The sequence below is a fragment of the Cryptomeria japonica genome, chromosome 2, assembly GCF_030272615.1.
Source record: "Cryptomeria japonica chromosome 2, Sugi_1.0, whole genome shotgun sequence".
NCBI classification, from domain to species: domain Eukaryota; kingdom Viridiplantae; phylum Streptophyta; class Pinopsida; order Cupressales; family Cupressaceae; genus Cryptomeria; species Cryptomeria japonica.
In genome coordinates this window covers 81,118,872-81,138,969 of record NC_081406.1, presented here as the reverse complement: position 1 = coordinate 81,138,969, position 20,098 = coordinate 81,118,872, and the positions used below count along the sequence as shown (strand labels likewise).

General features: G+C 37.0%; 1 protein-coding gene across 5 annotated transcripts in view; it reads right to left on the bottom strand.

Moving 5' to 3' along the window:
- LOC131078854 (DNA ligase 6) overlaps positions 1–20,098 on the bottom strand; it is a 323,121-nt gene that overhangs the window by 29,557 nt on the left and 273,466 nt on the right. Inside the window, exon 19 of one of the 5 annotated variants that reach the window (XM_059215982.1) lies at positions 8,884–9,090. The exons of 3 other annotated variants lie outside the window; for them this stretch is intronic. In XM_059215982.1, the coding sequence (XP_059071965.1) occupies positions 8,884–9,090 (207 nt within the window). Of the gene's footprint in view, positions 1–8,066; positions 8,316–8,883; positions 9,091–20,098 lie in introns of those variants that run through there. One more of the 5 variants, XM_059215983.1, reaches the window with a different exon arrangement.

Below are 20,098 nucleotides of genomic sequence, written 5' to 3'. Positions count from 1 at the left end.
AACATAAGGAAAATAAAAAAACCTACACTAACACCCCCCCTTAAGCGTAGCTTAGGTGGGTGAAAAGATGGGTCCCGGCAAATGAGGCCATGTTAGGTACCCATGTACATAAATATCCCCCCCAAAAGAAGAAGCCCCCCATAAGAGGAATAGACCCCCCCTAAATAGAGAGAGAGAAAGAATGAAGGACTAAGAAGCCCCTCGTGAAGTAGACACCTTTTGCATCCCAAGCAAAGATCGCAAATGAAGGAACTTGCTTTCAGTGAAAGGTTTGGTGAAGATGTCCGCAGTTTGCTCCGATGTAGAACAATACTTAAGATCAATGATGCCTTCCTGAATGAGCTCCCGAATATAGTGCATATGTATCTCAATGTGTTTCATCCTCTGATGATGAACTGGATTTTTTGAGATCTGTATAGCACTCTGATTATCACAAAAGATGATGGTAGGCTTTTTGACTGGAATACCAAATTCAGTAAGAATATTTTGAAGCCAAATAGCCTCAGTGGTGGCATTGACTACCCCCCGATACTCAACCTCTGTCGATGAAAGAGCAATTGCAGACTGCTTCTTGCTCGACCAACAAACTGGACTAGAACCAAGTGAGAAGCAATACCCAAAAGTAGACTTGCGATCCTGAGAATCACCTGCCCAATCTGAATCCGTATATCCTACCAAGTCAATATCCACACCTGCTACATACTGAATTCCATAATTGTGAGTACCCTGAATGTAGTGGAGGATCCACTTAGCTGCTTTCCAATGCAACTCATGTGGCTCCTACATGAATCTAGAGACCATGCCCACAGCATAAGAAATGTCGGGTCTCGTATGAGTCAAATAAATGAGGCTTCCAACAAGTTGTTGATATAAAGTGCCATCAACCAAGGGTGAAGAGCACTTAGCCTCAATTTTGACTCCTGACAAAAATGGAGTAGGTGCAGGCTTACAATCAGCCATGTGAAATCTAGAGAGCATATCAAGTGCATACTTGGGTTGTCCAAGGAAGATTCCTGAAGATGATTGAGTGATCTCAATTCCCAAGAAGTAATGCAGAAGACCCAAGTCTGACATCAAAAATCTATCATGTAGAGCAATTTTCACTGCTTTGATGGTGGATGAGTGACTCCCTGTGAGTAACAAGTCATCAACATAGAGAACCAAAAATGTGAGAGTTTCATTCTGTTGTAGAATGTATGCGTTTGGATCAGAATGGCACCAAGTGAAACCAACTGTCAGAAGGAATGAGTCCATCTTGGCATACCAAGCTCGAGGAGCCTGTTTGAGGCCATAGAGAGACTTTCGAAGTCGACACACAAGTGAAGGATCCTGAACAAACCCCTGTGGTTGCTCCATGTAGATTTCCTCCTGAAGGTCACCATGAAGAAATGCACTCTTCACATCCATCTGATGAACTTCCCAACGATGGGCAGCAGCTATAGCAAGAACAGGCCGGATGGAATTCATCTTAGCAACTGGAGCAAAAGTCTCAGAGTAATCAACCCCTGGAACTTGGGAAAAACCTTTTGCTACCAAGCGAGCCTTATACTTATCAACCGACCCATCCGCTCCAAATTTTGTTCGATAGATCCACTTGCATCGAACAAGTTTCCTTCCCTTAGGAAGAGGAACTAAATCCCATGTGTGATTCCTTTCCAAGGAATTGAACTCTTCTTGCATTGCAGCATCCCACTCAGGAACACCTGAAGCTTCTCGAAAGGACTGTGGATCAGAAGCTGAAGCAATGAAGAGATGTGGAGCTTGCTGAAATTGTGACCTTGTTCTTCTAGTATCTAATGGATCACCAAGCCAATCTCCTGCTGACTCAAAAGTTTGTCGAGCCCAAAGAGGCACTGAGGCTGGAGAGTCTGGGGGAGAATCATCAGCCTCTGAATGATGACTATGAGAGGAATGTGAATCCTCATCATCACTGTCACCATCTGAAGTAGAGGAAGAAGACTCCTCATCAAGATTAGGAGGTCTAAGATCCACTGAAGAACTGTCATCATAATGCAATCTCTCCAATGTGATAGTGGATGGAGAAGTGGTATGAGAAGAACTAGAAGAACTCTCCTCAAAACGAACACTCCTCTCAATGAACAACTCATGAGTAGTGGGATGGAGAAGCCTATACCCTTTGACATCATCTGGATATCCAACAAATATGCAAGGCTTACTCTGCGGATCCATAGCCTTGCGTTTTTCAGCTGGAATGTGGGCCCATGCAAGAGAACCAAACACTCTAAAGTGTTTAACTGTGGGTTTTCGACCAGTCCAAGCTTGAAAGGGAGTTACCCCCTTCACAGCTTTATGAGGAACTCGATTCTGGATGTAACACGCACAGTTGATGGCCTCTGCCCAATACTGAGGTGCCAAAGACTTGGAGTGAATCATACAATTAGCCATCTCCTTCAAGGACCTATTCTTTCGTTCTGCTACACCATTTTGTTGAGGACTGTATGGAACTGTGTGCTGCATGTTGATACCTTCTGAAGCACAAAACTGTTCAAACTGATTATTAACATATTCACCCCCATTATTTGTACGCAGAATCTTGATGAACTTCCCAGATTGTTTCTCTGCAAAAGCTTTGAAATCTAGAAAATTTTCAAAGACTTCAGACTTTTGTTTGAGAAAGTAAACCCATGTATATCTAGAAAAGTCATCAATAAATGTCAAGACATATCTAGCCTTGCTGAAAGATGGTTGTGGAAATGGTCCTGCCAAGTCACTATGTACCAACTCCAATAGTTGTGTAGCTCTCCAAGCTTTACCTTTATCATACTTCTCCTCTGGATGCTTACCAAGAATGCACCCCTGGCAAACTCCATCAGAAAATCGAATAGAAGGCAACCCTGAAACCATTTCTTGTTGACTGAGTTGTTGCAAGTAACGGTAGTTCAAGTGGCCAAACCGTTGATGCCACAAACAACTCACCTCATCTGCATGAGTGAGTAAAACTGTCGAAGGAGAGTCGGGAACAAAGTGAGAAAACTGATATAATCTAGAATGATGATCTGCTTTTCCCACAACAACAGTAGACCCATTATGTATTTCGCTGATTACCACTGCATCTGATGTGAACTCAACTCGCTTGCCAGAACCAGTGTGAGTGATCTGATAAACAGATAGGAGATTAGTTGATAAAGATGGAACACAAAGGACATCTTGAAATGTTCCTTCACCCACATCAACAGACCCTCTCCCATGCACTTCAACAAGAGTGTCATCACCCATTAGGATGGAAGGCATAGAACATGGCTCTAAAGATGTGAAATCATCTTCTGAAGAAGCCATGTGGTGTGAAGCACCTGAGTCAATTATCCAAGAATTTGGTTGTGAAGCAATAGCAACTAGGGCCTTACCCTTTCCTTTCCCCTTACTCTTATCTATGTCCTTAGAAGATCCTTCCAATGAACTCTGTTTGACTGAATCAGGAACCTTGATATTATTCTTTTCAAGAAGATTTGAAAGGTGATCAATTTGTTTCCTTAAACACTTATGTTCATCATGACCAGGCCTCTTACAATAAGAACACTTGACCTTCTCCTTCTTAGGTTGTTCACCTTTTGATAAAGAGGTCTCATTGTTTGCTTTTGAAGTAGCAGATTTCTGATCTTTCTTCTTCTCTCCTTGGTTCTTTTGTTTCTTATCTTGCTTACTAGACCCTTTATGTTCTTTTGTGCCTTGATTTACAACTAAGGCATGTGACTTAGAGGGCTTTATTGTACCCATTTGAACCAATTTGTCCTGCTCTCTAGTGAGTTCTGCAGCAAAATCATCTAAAGAAGGCATTTTGAATGTGGTACCTAGGGCACATTTGGTAGCATAGAATGTAGAAACAAACACTGAATAGTTAGGACCAAGCTTAGAAAGAATACTCAAGATCAGTTGCTTATCATCTTTCTTAGTTCCACACTGTTCCAACTGCAATCTTATAGACTTAAGTTTAGTGAAGAAGTCTTGTATAGTATCAAAATTGGTTGGATTCAACCCTATGAGTTCATTCTCCAATTGATGACCTCTTAGTTCATCCTGTTTACCAAAGAGGTTTCCCAAAGTAGTCCATACTGCATTTGGTGTAGTAGCAGATTCAATGTGAAAAAGAAGGTCAGGAGAGACTGACATGCACAATGTACCAAAAGCTTCATCACATTTATTAAACCATTTAATCTTTTCTGCAGCATCTTGAGGTTCAGTTTCAAGTCCCATAGTAACACGATGATATCCATGTCTTTTCAGATATATTATCATCTTAGATTTCCATTCAAAGTAATTATATGGTGTTAAAAGTGGAACTATAGATGCATCCATGATAGTAGAAAAGAAGATTGCAAAGAGTCAAGAAGAGTACAAGAAAGAAGACACAAGAGACACCCCCCCTTTTCACTAGTCTTTGAAATCACCCCCCCCAAATATTACAAGGTTGGCACTTTATAATTAGTGCGTTTACAAGGCTTTTATCAGATTACAAAGCTTTCTAAGGCTTTAATGGCCAAAATAGAAAGTTTAAATACATATAAATTTAACACAAAATCTGAAAAAATTAGCCTTATTGCTGCTCAATGTATCTTAATACCTTTCCAACAACTATTCGATTTTGTAAAATAGAGTTGTGAGAAGAAAGATATGATCTATAGAAGGGAAAAAAAAATATGCAGCTGATTCAACCTGCAATATCTAACAAAGAAGGGTAGAATATTTCAATAAGACCTGCAATTATGAAGAGTGCTCATTTCCAGCTTTCCGTCAAGTACTCATTTGCAAAAAATTGACACCCGAGGCAAAAGTTATGCAACTTTTAAGAAAGGTTGCTGAATTTCCCTGATAGAAAAACGACTTAAGCCTTGTTGAAACTTGATTTCTGCAAAAATTATTAACTTTCTAGAAAAACTCTCCAAAACCCAGAAGTTTTTTGATGCTGGGAACAAAACCCAGAAATCTTTTTTTTTGAAAATGAACGGAAGTTAGAACACTAGGGCCGAAATGAAAACAGCTCTAGTAAAATATTTCACTCTGATTTTTTTTAACTATATTCTCCAAACTCTGAATTTGGTGAAATAAAAGTCACTTATGATTTTCACAAGCCTTCTAGACACTCTGGAAATGCTAAAGAAGCCTCCAATATTACCAAAAATGCTGCAATCACCCAAATCTCAAAGAACACATATATAAAACCAGATTTAACTAGAAGCTTATTTTCCTTTAAACTGTTCTGATTCTCCAGATCACACGAAAATGAAGGAGAAGAGCATACTTGGTTTTTAAGAAAAATATTAGCTATCTAACAATCTCAAATCTCTCAAATAAATCAGAAAAGCAATGAGCTATACCAGACAACACGGCTCTGATACCATGTTAAATTCTGTGAGAAGCAAGAATTGAGCCAGGATCTGATGTCGGTCATAGATCACATGCAACTCCAAGCAACGGATGATCGAAGATCAAAATAGCTGAATGAAGATAAATCTAATATGAGAGAAAAATAGAGATAAAGAAGAGAATTTAGAGAAGACTCTCACCGAGCTATCACTTAACTAGTGAAGGTGAGCGTATATTGCTTATTATATAGAAAAATAATAGCATATACAACCAAGAGGTGCATTAACTCCCACCTCCATAAAAAGTGGGAGGTTTTACCTACTACCCCATAAAAGGTGGGAGGTTTTTACCTACTTGGTAAACGTCAAAATATGTGGCATAACCTCCTTACATGAAAACAAAAAAGGAGTTATAAGAGGTGGCACATAAGGCCAAAAAAGGGTGAGAAACCCAACTACCCCATAACCCACTTAGGAAATGACAAAATAGTGGTTATGAGAGGTGGCACAACAAGCCAAAAGAGGGTGTGTAACTCAACTACCCATGTGAGGTGGAGAGTTACACATGTAGTTAATGTATTCCGCCACGTGTCCTCATATTAACCACACCTAATAACCTAAGCAAGCTTAATAATATGTGTAGGAAAAATAAATACCCCCTAACATAAGGAAAATAAAAAAACCTACACTAACACTTGTGTGTGTGTCAGCTCGTTCTGGGTGTTTGCTTGTTTGATTCCTTTGTCTTGAGCGATTCATCCTGTAAGTTTTCGTTGATTATGTAAAATTCCTTAACTGAATTTATTTGCAAGGAAAAGAAATATCACAGGTCAAGCAAAAGATTGCTAATAAAACATAAAGATATTGAATCTTTGAATTTCTGGAAATTTCATCACACCGTTCTATTTTAATTTCATCCTTCCTCTTGCTTAATTCACAACAAATTTATACTTGTTCCATATAATAGGGGAATGATTATTGATCATTTCAAATAATGTTCCTAATTTTGCAAATGAAAGGAAATGAATATGCAATTTGCAACTGGTAAAGATTTTAATATTTGTGCACCTGAAGCGTTCATAGCCAAGTTGGCAATTCGGTGTTGACTCAAATTATTATACTGAAACGGCTCTTTCCAGAAACACCGTCACAGGTCAAGCAAAAGATTGCTAATAAAACATAAGATATTGAATCTTTGAATTTTTGGAAATTTCATCACACCATTCTGTTTTAATTGCATCCTTCCTCTTGCTTCGATTCCACCATGGATATAATAGCAATAGGAAAATCCCAATAAGCCAATTATTATTGATGAAAGGAATACTCTGTATTTTTTATCGGAAACTACAGAGATGAATATGAACTCTCTTCTACTTATTAAATCTAATGATATTTTCCACTGCCCCATTTCCAACAGTGCCTCCATTTAAAAATGAATTTAGAAAGGAATCCGTTCCATCCCAAAACTATTTGGAAACCAACCCGAAACTTATTCCATTTCAAAAATAAACAATAGTTTATTGGCTTATTGATTAGTTTATATTAGTGAAGAAATACTAATATAAAATAATTAACCTGAGAATAATTTATTTAATTATTAATTAATTTAAATTAATGAAATGGATAATTAATATAAAACAATTAATATAATATTCTAGTTGAACTTAAACTAGAATTTATTAGGGGACATTACAGTCTCCCCTGCCTCGTGTTGCTTGCCCACAAGCAACTGTGAATTCGAATGCTCAAGAACATTTGCATTCTCCCATGTAGCGTCGTCATGAGGCAAATTTTTCCATTTGATAAGATATTCTCGGATTGTCCTGTTCCGCAAGTGCCTGTCCCTAGTATCCAGAATAACTTCAGGTATCATCTCTAACTTACTGTCTTCATCCATTGGTGGTAAATCCTCGGAAATTGTCACCTGCTGACCCAAAGCTTTTTTGAGACAAGATACATGAAATACATTGTGTATCTTGCTCTCTGTTGGCAAAGCTAGTTCATATGCAACTGCTACAACTTGTCGAACAACAGGATATGGTCCATAAAACTGGGGTTTCAATTTCTCAACCCCACTACACTTGAGAGATGACTGCCAATACGGTTGTAACCTGAGATACACCAAATCTCCAACATCAAAGTGGCGTTCAACTCGCTTTTTATCTGCATAAATTTTCTGTTGATTCTGTGCACATTGCAAATTTTCCTTAAGTGCTGTCAAAATATCCTGGCTTTCCTGAAGCCAATCACAAGATTTAGGAACATTACTTTGATCAAAAGCAAGGTCAAGAAAAGAGAGTACATCATAGCCATATAATGCTTTGAAAGGAGTCATGCCAATTGACATATGAAATGTAGTATTATAACAATATTCACCCAAATATAACCAACGAACCCAAGCTTTCTGATGTCCTGCTACAAAGTTATGAAGGTAACCTTCTATCCATTTGTTCACTATTTCCGTCTATCCATCAGTTTGCGAATGATAACTGGTGTTGTGGTTCATCTCTGTACCTGTCAATCTGAAAAGCTCCCCCCAAAATATACTAAAAAATATACTATCTCAATCACTGATTATATTCTTCGGTAAACCATGTAAACGGAATATCTCTCTAAAGCATAAATCTGCGATCTGAACAGTTGTCAATTCTGTAGTGATAGAAAAGAAGTGTGCAAATTTAGTTAATCTATCAACCACAACAAAAATACAATCTTTACCTTGGGACCTCGATAAACCTGTGATGAAATCCATTGATATATTTTCCCATTTCTGTTCTGGTATAGGCAGCGGCTGTAATAAACCTGCAAGATAAGTATGCTCTACTTTATTTTGCTGGCAAGTGGTACATTCTTTGACATAACGAAGGGCATCGTTTTTTAATCCTTTCCATGTGAACCTTTCTTTTAACTGTCGATAAGTTTTAAAGTATCCAGGGTGCCCTGCTAAAGGAATATCATGCACGGATTGGAGGATTTTCTCTTTCAACTTCGAACCTGGAATCAAATAAATCTTGTCATTGTAATAGATAACATCATTTACAACCTTATATTTGTCATCTTGTATATTACCATCTAGCAAGTCACATGCAAAAGAATCCTTAGAATATTCAACCAACAATAAAGATTTCCAATCAGCTGTTACTACAAATAATGCATTTATTTCAGGCCTTCTAGATAATGCATCTGCAACAACATTGTTTTTACCTTTCACATATTCAATTTCAAAATCATAAGCTTGGATCTTACTGATCCATTTTTGCTACCTGTCATTCTAGTCTTTTTGTCCCAAGAAATATCTCAAACTGTTATGGTCAATTCTTACTACAAATTTGCCACCAACCAAATATTGTCTAAATTTTGCCAATGCGTGCATGATTGCCAACATTTCTTTGTCATAAATAGAATACAACCTCTCAAGATTACTAAGTTTCCTGCTTTCATAAGCTATAAGATGTTTATTTTGCATTAAGATTGCTTCTATTCCCTCACTAGATGCATCACATTCTAAGACGAAAGGTTGATTAAAATCTGGGAGTGCAAGTACTGGGCAAGAACTCATTACCTCTTTAAGTTTCTCAAAAACTTGTTGTGCTTCCTCAGTCCATCGGAATGCCCCCTTTTTGGTACGATCTGTCAATGGTGCCCCAAGTTGTGAAAAGCCTTTGACAAATCTCTTGTAATAACTACATAATCCAAAGAATCCTCGTAAATCTATAAGATTTTGTGGCGGTGGCCAATCCAGAATGGCTCTTATCTTTTCCTGATGAACCTGTACACCTGTAGCACTGATCATATGCCCTAAATACAAAATTTCTATCATTCCAAATTCACATTTAGAAGCCTTTGCATAAAGTGATTGAGATTCCATAATACCAAGAACTATATCAATATGTTTCAAGTGATCTTCCCAAGTTTTGCTATAAATCAATATATCATCAAAGAAAACTAGCAAAAATTTCCTCAACTGTTTGTTAAAGATATGATTCATACAAGACTGAAATGTTGCCGGAGTATTTGTTAAACCGAACGGCATAACCAAAAATTCATAATGACCATAATGACAGCGAAAAGCAGTTTTATGAATATCTTGATCTCTTAACTTAATCTGATGATATCCTGACCTCAAATCAATTTTAGAAAAATAGACAACACCGTGTAATTCATCTAACAACTCATCAATACGAGGAATTGGATACCTGTTTTTGATTGTCTTCTTGTTAAGAGCCCGATAATCAATACACATACGAAGAGTTCCATCCTTCTTTTTGACCAATATTACTGATGATGCAAAAGGACTAGAACTAGGCCTGATATGCCCCATATCCAACAATTCCTTAATTGCCTTTTCTATTTCATCCCTGAATGTTTTAGGATGTATGTAAGGAGTTGTGATAACTGGTTTGGCACCTTTGTCTAATTCAATGGTATGTTCAGATCCTCTATCAAGTGGGACTCCTGGAGGAATATCACTGAAAGCCAAATGATGTGAATCTAATACTTTTAACAAATCATCTTGATACGATTTAGATTCAAATCTTGATACCTTGTTAGAGATTAAACATTGTGCTGACCATGCCACATCTCCATGTTTGAATATAGCCTCCATTCTTTTAGCACTAACGATCTTGGGACCACCGTTAGACATTCCACGAAGTACTACTTTCTTATCATCAATTTTAAAAGAAAATTCCAATCTTTTAAAACTCTGAGTGTACTCATCTAATGTTTCCATCCATTGAATACCCAGAACAACATTAGTGTCAGCCAAATCAATCACATAAAAATCATCAGTAACAGTATAATTACCAAGAGTAATACTCAATTTAGGAACTTTATGAGTACTCTAACATCAAAACCCTCATGTTTTTCAGTTTGCAAACCACGCTTTTCCACAAGAGCTGCATCTATAAAATTATGAGTAGAACCACTATCAAGCATAACAACCACATGTTGCCCATTCAAAACTCCTCTAACTTTGAAAATATTATAATGTGGTGTCCCTATCATAGATGCTATTACCCCTTCACCATGTTTTATTGTCTCTGATTCTGTGTTCTTTGATGCAGGTTCTATGTTAGGTTCAACATTCTCTTCATCGTCACTATCTGACATAACCTCAATGTAATGAATTTTCCCCTTTCCCAGACATCTATGTCCTGGCTACCATGATTCTCTACAGCTGAAACATAGTTTTTTTCTTCTGAGTTTTTCCCTTTCTTCTTTATCTAACCTGTTATTGGGGAAATTTTCCTTGTTAAAGGGTTGTATGTCTAGCTTAAGTGGTGGTCATTTATTAAAGGTTTTCCCTTTTGAAGACAGTTCCAAGTCCCTTGCTCTTTTAATAGCTGTCTGTAATGTTGGAGGATTTAAGGATTTAACCCATCCTTTGAGTGAATCGGGCAATCCATCTATGAATATAACAATTTTATGTCTCTGAAATTTCAGTTACTAAAACTGACAACTTTTCAAATTCAAAAATGTATTGCTCAACAGTTCCAGTTTGCTTAAGCTGAGTTAAATCTTTTAGATGAAGTTCGGGATCTTTAAAATCAAATCTGCCAATAAGTTTCTCAGTGAATTCAACATATGTAATAATTTGATTATGACCCAAAGTTACTTGCCCATGGTGCCACCATTCATGTGCTACACCATCAAGATGTAATGCTGCATATTTGATTGCTTCATCTTCCAACATAGGATTTAATTGAAAATAGGTGTCAAGTTTTTGCACCCATGCCCTGGCTGTGGTTTTCCCTAACCCATCAAAGTAAGGAATAGACATCTTACCAATTTTCCTCTGTAATTCACTGTTATTCCCTCGCTGTCGTCTTGGCCTATGTTTCATTCTGACATCCAAGTATTCTCTAAATGTCATTGTTGATCTAAAATCATCCCCTGATAATAATCGATCATGGTGTTTCTCATCCTGTAATTCTCTAATTGTCGGTTCATTTTCTGGTTGCACATTCCTAGCAGTGAAGGTTGGCATAAAGGGTCTGGTTGTTCCTGTTCTTTCCGGCTGATTATTATTAACAGAATGCTCATCTCTACCCCCATTATGTACCCCAACATTTTGATGTTGATAATTATTTTGTGCCATAAATTGGGTCATTAAATTAGTCATTCTGTTGACATTGTCCTGCATATCTTGTTGAGTTCTGATTAAAGCTGCTATGAGATCCCTATTGGTTTAAGGTTCCCCCATATTGTTTGTTGCAAAAATAATCTCTTCGTCAGTTTCAGTATGGTTGTCCTCAATTTCAAACTGAATAGAAAAACTACTTTGTGCTAAAGGAAAGTTTTGATATCTGTTTTGTCGGGCCCTAGTATTTCGAAAATTATAATTTCCCTGGTGCATACTCAGCTGTGCATAGATTTTTAATAAATTTTTTTAAAAAACACCCTACAAGCTGGCAGGATTCAAAAGCTCTGATACCACTGTAAAATTCCTTAACTGAATTTATTTGCAAGGAAAAGAAATATCACAGGTCAAGCAAAAGATTGCTAATAAAACATAAAGATATTGAATCTTTGAATTTCTGGAAATTTCATCACACCATTCTGTTTTAATTTCATCCTTCCTCTTGCTTAATTCACAACAAATTTATACTTGTTCGATATAATAGGGGAATGATTATTGATCATTTCGAATAATGTTCCTAATTCTACAAATGAAAGGAAATGAATATGCAGTTTGCAACTGGTAAAGATTTCAATATTTGTGCACCTGAAGCATTCACAGCCAAGTTGGCAATTCGGTGTTGACTCAAATTATTATACTCAAACAACTCTTTCCGGAAACACCGTCACAAGTCAAGCAAAAGATTGCTAATAAAACATAAGATATTGAATCTTTGAATTTTTGGAAATTTCATCACACCATTCTGTTTTAATTGCATCCTTCCTCTTACTTCAATTCCGCCATGGATATAATAACAATAGGAAAATCCCAATAGGCCAATTATTATTGACGAAAGGAATACTCTGTATTTCTTATCGGAAACTACAAAGATGAATATGAACTCTCTTCCAGTTATTAAATCTAATGATATTTTCCACTGCCCCATTTCCAATGGTGCCTCCATTTAAAAATGAATTTAGAAAGGAATCTGTTCCGTCCCGAATCTGTTTGGAAACTAACCCAAAACTTATTCCATTTCAAAAATAAACAATAGTTTATTGGCTTATAAATTAGTTTATATTAGTGAAGAAATACTAATATAAAATAATTAACCTGAGAATAATTTATTTAATTATTAATTAATTTATATTAATGAAATGGATAATTAATATAAAACAATTAATATAATATTCTAGTTGAACCTAAACTATAATTTATTAAGGGACATTACAGATTATCTCAAAGAATTGGATTTTATATGGCAAAGCGAACTTTTCTATTGTAGATGCCCTTGTTGGGAGGTGTTTGGGTTACTTGTTATGCTGTTTCTGAATTGTTGGTGTCATTTTCTCAGTTCTGCATTAATCGTTGAATGTCTTGGGTCTTTGGGAGTGTGTTTAGAGTTAATTTGGGTGTGTTTGGAGCAAGATAGAAGTGTTTTGTGGGGGTTTTATGTTGCTGGTATGCATTTCTAGCCTGCTGTTCATTCATATCAGATTCAGTTTTTCGAGATTGAAGTTGGTTTTCAGGTGTGTGAGTTCATTGGTGTGGTGAGAAGGGTCTTGGTAATAAGTTGCAGCCGTTGGTTTGGTTATTAGCATTTGAATAACTACTATGAATCATTTGCAATGCTGGTTAGTAGTACTAACAACAATTTCTATTGATTTCTCTAGTTCCACTGCATAAGTGGAAGAGATTGGCTTCGCCGTCTAGCTTTGGGCAGTGATTTCTAGTAATTCTAATAATCCATGTTTGCATTGTAAAGCTGATTAGTAGTACTAACAGCTATCTACTTGGATTGTTGCTCTTAGTTCCACTGCATAAGTGGAAGAGGCTGGCTTGCCGCCTTCTTATTTGTTGTAACGCTGTCCTCCTGCTGAAGAAGCGGTTGAGTTGATTGTAATTTCATTTTCAGTCCTCCCACTGAATAAGTGGTTGAGTGATTGTTGTTCTTTCAGTTTGGTAATCTTCTAATCGGTTGGTTGCACCGCCATACTACTGTAGAAGTTCTTATACCCGCTAGATAAGCGGAAGGGGTTGGCTTGCCGCCCAGTATTGTATTTGAGATTTCATTTCCAGTAGTTTATTGAGCTAACGATCCCCTTGACACTATATGCTCTCACCCTCACATACTAGGTTCTCGGTGATCAGAAAGTGAAAGGGTTACTTTCAGAATTTCCTTTTTGCGCAAGTTTGATTATCCTAACCTTAACGGGTGAATCTTGTTGTGTTAAAAATAAAAAAAATTAAGAAGTATATTTCATAATATGAAACGCAATCTAACTAGGTCAGAGAAGGGGACATTACAAAGGTCCAAAACACACACCGACTAGTAGAAGAACAATAGAAAAACTGAGAAAGAAAAGTTGCACAATTTTATTCGATGGGTGGACGAACAGCAAAAATAGGGCACTCAAACTTTTTAGTGGCTTTAGTGGGACAACTAGTATTTTTAAAATTAGTTGATGCCTCCAATGAAATAAAAAGTAAGACCTTTTAAAAAATGTTGGATGAGGTGTTGATGGAGGTGGGAGTGAACAATGTCATTCAAATTGTGACCTTCTAGAGGCAAAACACCCAACATTATTTTGGATCCTTTGTGTTGCTTACTGTCTTGAATTACTACTTGAGGACATAAGGAAAATAAGATGTGTGAAGAATATGGTTGAAGATGCAAAGAATATCACAAAGTACATCTACAACCATGCATGGGGCTAAAATTTTATGAGAGATCACACTGATGGTAAGGATCTCTTGGGATCATGACTCACACGATTTGGTACCATAATGTTGGAAATAAGGTTCACTAGTTTATGCATGCAAACATAGGAAATTACACATATTTCACAACAATCACGTTACAAGGAGAATGAAGTCAATAGGCTCAACCTCAAACTTATTAAGAAAGTGTTGAGCACAAGGTGAATTCGGTACTCCTTGGCTGAGTTGAAAGTGATTGTTGAAATGATATGAATTGAATGCAAGAACCAGGATTGATGATGTAACATTGACACTGATTAGCATGCACAGACAGTTTCAAAATGGATATGCAGACATAAAGTACAGATCTGAAAATGGGAAACGGAGAGGAACCTATGGCTAAAATCTGGGACAAAGATGCTAGGCATCCTTGTCCCAAAATCGTCGAATGCAGACAACGGAAACAGTTTCAACATAAGGATGTCGCTCTGAATATATCCCTAAAGTTTAATTGGAAAAGGGTCGGACACTAATGCTAGGCAGCCTTGTCCTAGTGTTTTTAATTCTTCAAAATCAAATCTTGTGCGTCTTAGTCTACTCTTTTCAGATCTATATTTTTTGTCTCAAAATCTTGTCACCTGCAAACACAAGAGGGAAAAATGTTGTTGGGTTGATGGGGGTTTGCTTAGGTTGAACCCCAAGTTTGGAATTAACCCTATGATGAATTGAAATGGAAATGAAAGGGTGTCTTCAAAAGGGCAAAGGATTGATCTAGAATTGAAATGCTTGATTAAAATGTTATACATTTATGAATCTCCTTTGTCTTGAAGTCTTCATGGAAAGCTTGATGTTGTCATGTAGGAATTCATGGATGTCTTCATAAAAAAGTTGCTCATCAATGCAGCTTGAATGCTTGACCTCTCCTTCACTACTCTAATGATGCTTGATTACTTGCTCACTTCAAGATTTTGCCTTTTAGATTTCAATTCACCTCTATTTTTATATCAGCACCGTCCCCCCACCGTCCCCTCGCCGTCCCCAAATTTAGGCCCTTGGTCCCCCCGTCCCCAAAACCTGTCCCCACGTCCACCCATCCCCCAATCAAAAAATTCCATGGAACACTGGTCTGTCCTTTAGTAACTACAGAAACAATCTTTGACTTTTCCAAACAAAAAGAAGACCTATGCACAACCATGTGCTAGTATAACTTAAAATTTCTTATATCTTATCTTAGCTGCTTTTGAAGGAAAAATGCTTCATACTACTTAAAGAAATAAATGAAAGGTCATTTCCTATCATTTTTATCTCTAACTACTTAGCAAACCAGGACACACAAAATAGGATAAATGATGAAGTCAACTGAGAAAAGACTAATGCATATACAAAAAGAAATGTTGGTATTTCTATGTTTGAAGCAATGTTACACTGACACAATCTGGAAAAGGTTTGTAGTTCTCCAATAGGCTTTCTTATAATTATAGAAAATACTAGCTTGCCATGTGATCTGAAAATGGAAATGCATATGGAAAATACTTCTCATACCAACAAAATCTGAGAAAGCTTTTTTGTTTTCAAATAGGTGACGAACTTATACATTTTCCTATCTAAAAGTTCTATTGCTGAAATATTCAATATTATTAAAGAGAAATAAAAATATTATGAAACCGCCCAGCTCCGGGTCACTACAAGTGCAAAACTGCAGACAACAATTTCATACTTAGTCTCAATTGGTTTTTGTCAATAACCTAAGTTGCAGGGTTCGCCTCCCTAGACCCTTGGTACTGGTCCAGTCCGATATTGGTTCAGGGTTCTGGTCCGGTCCGCCTGTGGTCCGGACACGGTCCGTGATTCACAGGCCTGGTTCCGACCAGGTCAAACCCGAGGGTCTGACGAACCAAAAATGGTGTTTTTTTTTTTTGCAAAATTTAATTTTTTTTTAAAATCTACCACATAAAAAATTAAAATATAACCCTAAAAGTGAGTTTTAAAACATTAACTTGCCTCATTTCACACAAGCAACGTGACTACAAGCAAGGGGAAACGAAGATGTGGGATATAGAGCCAAAGCATACTAATTTGGATGCTTTCGCTTCTCAGCTTGTTGCATTTGATGACTCAGATAGAGAGCAAACTTATAGTGCAAGTGCAAGTGGCATTGGCATTGGTTCATCTAATATCAATGTCAATGATGAGGAGGATGAGGAGGAGGAGGAGGAGAATGAGGGTGATGAATTAGAGAATTCATTTGATGATTAAATTTTAAATTGTTGAAAGTTGAAACAATGATACTTGAATGTTTTGTCATTTTGATATTAAACTTGATGTATATGATGCTATTATGGTATGATCACGATGCTATGATTACAAGTTTATGTTGGTTTTGTGGTTTATATGATGCTATGTAACATGCTAATCTTAATTCATGCTTATAGGCTGCATAAATATATATATATATATATATGTAAAATTTACATGTTTTTGTACTAACGAACCCAAACGAACCCAAACCCCTTTCCAAAATTTTGTCATACTAACGTACCGGTTCTTCGAACCTGAACCTGAACCCGAACCAACAACTTAGTTAATAACCAATAATGCGTGTTAGGAGTTGACAAGCAAAATGAACAGACTGTGAGGCCCTACCCCGACTCATCCTAGCATTTCAGTGATTTTCATGTTGAGACTATTATGGATGCTTTATTTTTTATGCATTATAGATTTAGAACTTATATGATTCCATGATTTGGATAACATTGATATATATTGATGCTTCATTTCTATGCATTATAGATATAGAACTCTATATGATTCTAGAATAGGATAACTTTGTGATGATGTATGTCATTATTGGATTTGCAGGACTTTACTATGATGATAGAAATAGGATGCATGTCTTATGTATGGATCAAAACTATGAGGATATGATAATTACTTATGTGGATTTATTTTGATACAAGATATATTGATTTTGTTTAATGTCAATTGTATGCAGAATGTTTGACGTGTATTCTTATTCATGTGTTTAAATATTATATGAGGTTATTTGGAAGTACTAATGTGTAATTGAGATGAGCAGGAAAATTATCCATGTGACCATGGAAATATTATGGAGAACCAAACCTAGACCTATGTACGTTCGTAAAACCAGGGTTTGTCTATTTGGAGAGACAACAGTCCGTATGTATCGTATTTTATTTGTGAAAGTAAATGCTGCATGTGTGTTAAATTGAATTATTAATTTGTGTAAATCCAACAAGAGACAAATTTCATGTGTAATTTTGTAATGTATTTTATTGTGTCACTTGACACGTGTTGATTTATGTCTTGATTTTTGACTTATCTCTTGGAGGGAGTTGTTTCAACCATAGCTTTTTCAAACATTTGAATGTGGTTCGAAATTTTCCTTGGGTAGAGAGTCTTTGGAGTGGTCAACTCAGGTTTGACTCGAAAGTTAACTTCAGATGGGTTCCTAAGGGGTCAAATGGACTTCTAGGGGTAGTTTGAAGGTGTTTTCTAAAGTCCATAAGGTATACCTATGGGTTAGGAGTATTTTTAGGCATGTGTCTACTCCCATGTGACTGTTTAGTCACCTCAACAAGTGAGTTTCCTAAGGTGAGCGAAAATTCAAAATTAGAAGGTGCCGTCTAGATTAGATAACCTTCCTTTTTGATGTGAGATCCTTTTTCCACTTTCTCTTACTTTTTCCTTTTTTAGTTTTAGTAACCTGTGAGAACTCTCATTGAGGTCTTTTTAGGCAGGGATTAAAGATTTTGTGGGTAATCACCCACTCCATTTTTGGAGATCATGCAATTTTGAAAAGAATAGTTTTGGGATAGAATTTTGGGCTAAGTGTAGAAGGAAGAATTGTGGAATTGGGCTACTCATCCTCAAACTAGTTCTAGCAAACCTTTGGGCAGATTGAAGGTTGGTTCATCTTCTCCTTTTTGTTTCTTTTTACGTTGCATGTTTATATTGGAAAGATTGCTTGTATGTAAAAGTTGTTTCTTGTATTTTCCTTTGTGAAAATTATTATGTGGCCTATCTGTTACTTCTTTTATGCATTTTCTTGTGATTTGGGAGTAACCAAGGCCTTCTACTCTTGGGAGAGTAGGATGGTCTTGTGGGTGGTAGAAGTTTGACAGCCCTCGAGTGAGAGGCTCTCATTATGAGAGTGAACTCAAGGGGTGTATATGTGACCCTTGCTGCATGGCCTGGTTTATGCATTTGGGGGTCATAAGGGGAGAAAGTATGGCATGAATGCCTTGGGGGGGCATAAAGATGTGGGGTTAATGAACTTATGATATATCTTTGTTTGCCATGAGGTGGCTTTGTGACCTACCGTTCTTGCAGTCTCCTCAGGGTATTTGGTCCACTACCACCCATGTAAAATCATCACATTTTGTGATGAAGTGTAGCCTTGGTTGGGAAAGTGTTGTTGTGTGTTTTTCCCTTGCTTGTTGTGTTTGCATGTGTGTAACCTGTCTAGGGCTTGGTTCTCCAAGCTCGGGGGTGGCTTCTAGTAAGCGTAGGCTGGGAGGTGAGCACTCCATGGTCAAAGCCTTATGATTATTTGCAAGATTGCTTGGAAAGAAAAGAAAAAGACAAGCTAGGAGTTGTTGGATTTACTTGATTTGCAAAAAAAGATTAGGGGATGGGATATTTTTATATTTTAGTTGCAGAAATGAAAAAAGAAAGCTATATGTTGTATTTACTTTGAAAAAAAGAAAATGTATCTATTTTATTTAAAGTCTTCATTTAATAGAAATGAGAGACTAGTTGGGTATCTCACCCATTTGAAATATTGACTATATTGTATTCTTAATACGTCTTAAAGAAATGCATTATTCTATTAAGTGATTATTGCAAAAAATGAAATGTGTATTTCTGGATTAAGTCCCTATAGTTCTGAAAATAATATTTGTTGTGTATATGTTATTTTGAAAATCAAAAAATTCATTTTATCCCCTTATGCATTTGAAATATTGGAAAAGAATGAAATAGAAAAGCATGTATGTTAGTAAACTGGAAATAAAACATTTAGTCCTATTTATGGAAGTTCTAAATGCAAATATAGTTAATTAGCCATTTAGTATGAGCACTAATGTTGCATGCGGTAGTTTAATTAATTATGTTATTTTTCCTTGATTTATTACAGAAAGTAAATCTAAAATTAATAATCTATCTCTAAAATTAGCAACTAGATTGTCCCAAAGAAAAAGAAAGCATTATTTAAACCTGTTAAATATTGTTAAACTACTTTATGTGATTTTTTTTGGAAAAATAAAAATAAACAGATTGTTTAAAGTAAATAAAAATAATATACCTCTAATTCTATGCTGCCAATATTTTATTATTTTTGCATAGCTTAGGAGGTTAAGAAAATAGATCCATTTTAAGGTAAATCTGAATTAAATCTACCCCTAAGCTATCATGATTATAAATCTGAATTATTTCTACCCCTAAGCTATCATGATTATATATATATATATATATATATATATATATATAATTTTTTTTAAAAAGAGTTTAAAAAAAAAAAGAGATTTAAAAAAAAAATTGGGTGGGCGAAACCCAACCTTACCCCCCCGGGCGACGCAGGCCCTCTACGGGCCGTGGTCCACAGAGACGCCGCGGGCATCGCTGTGGGCCATGGTCCACAAAGACGCCGCGGCGTCCCTGCGGGACGCGGCCCGCAGCGGCGACAGAGATGCCGCGGGTGCCGCTGTGGGCAGTGGTCCACAGAGACGCCGCGGCGGGCCGCGCCTCGCAGAGGCGACCGTGGTCGCCGCTGCGGGCCGCGTCCCGCAGGGACGCCGCGGCGTCTTTGTGGACCGCGACCCGCAATGGCACCGACGGCGCCACTGCGGCGGCCACACCCTCTCCACCGCCCTCTGTGCGGCGTCCCTGCGAGACGCGGCCCGCAGCGGCACTGACGACGCCGCTGCGGTGGCCGCGC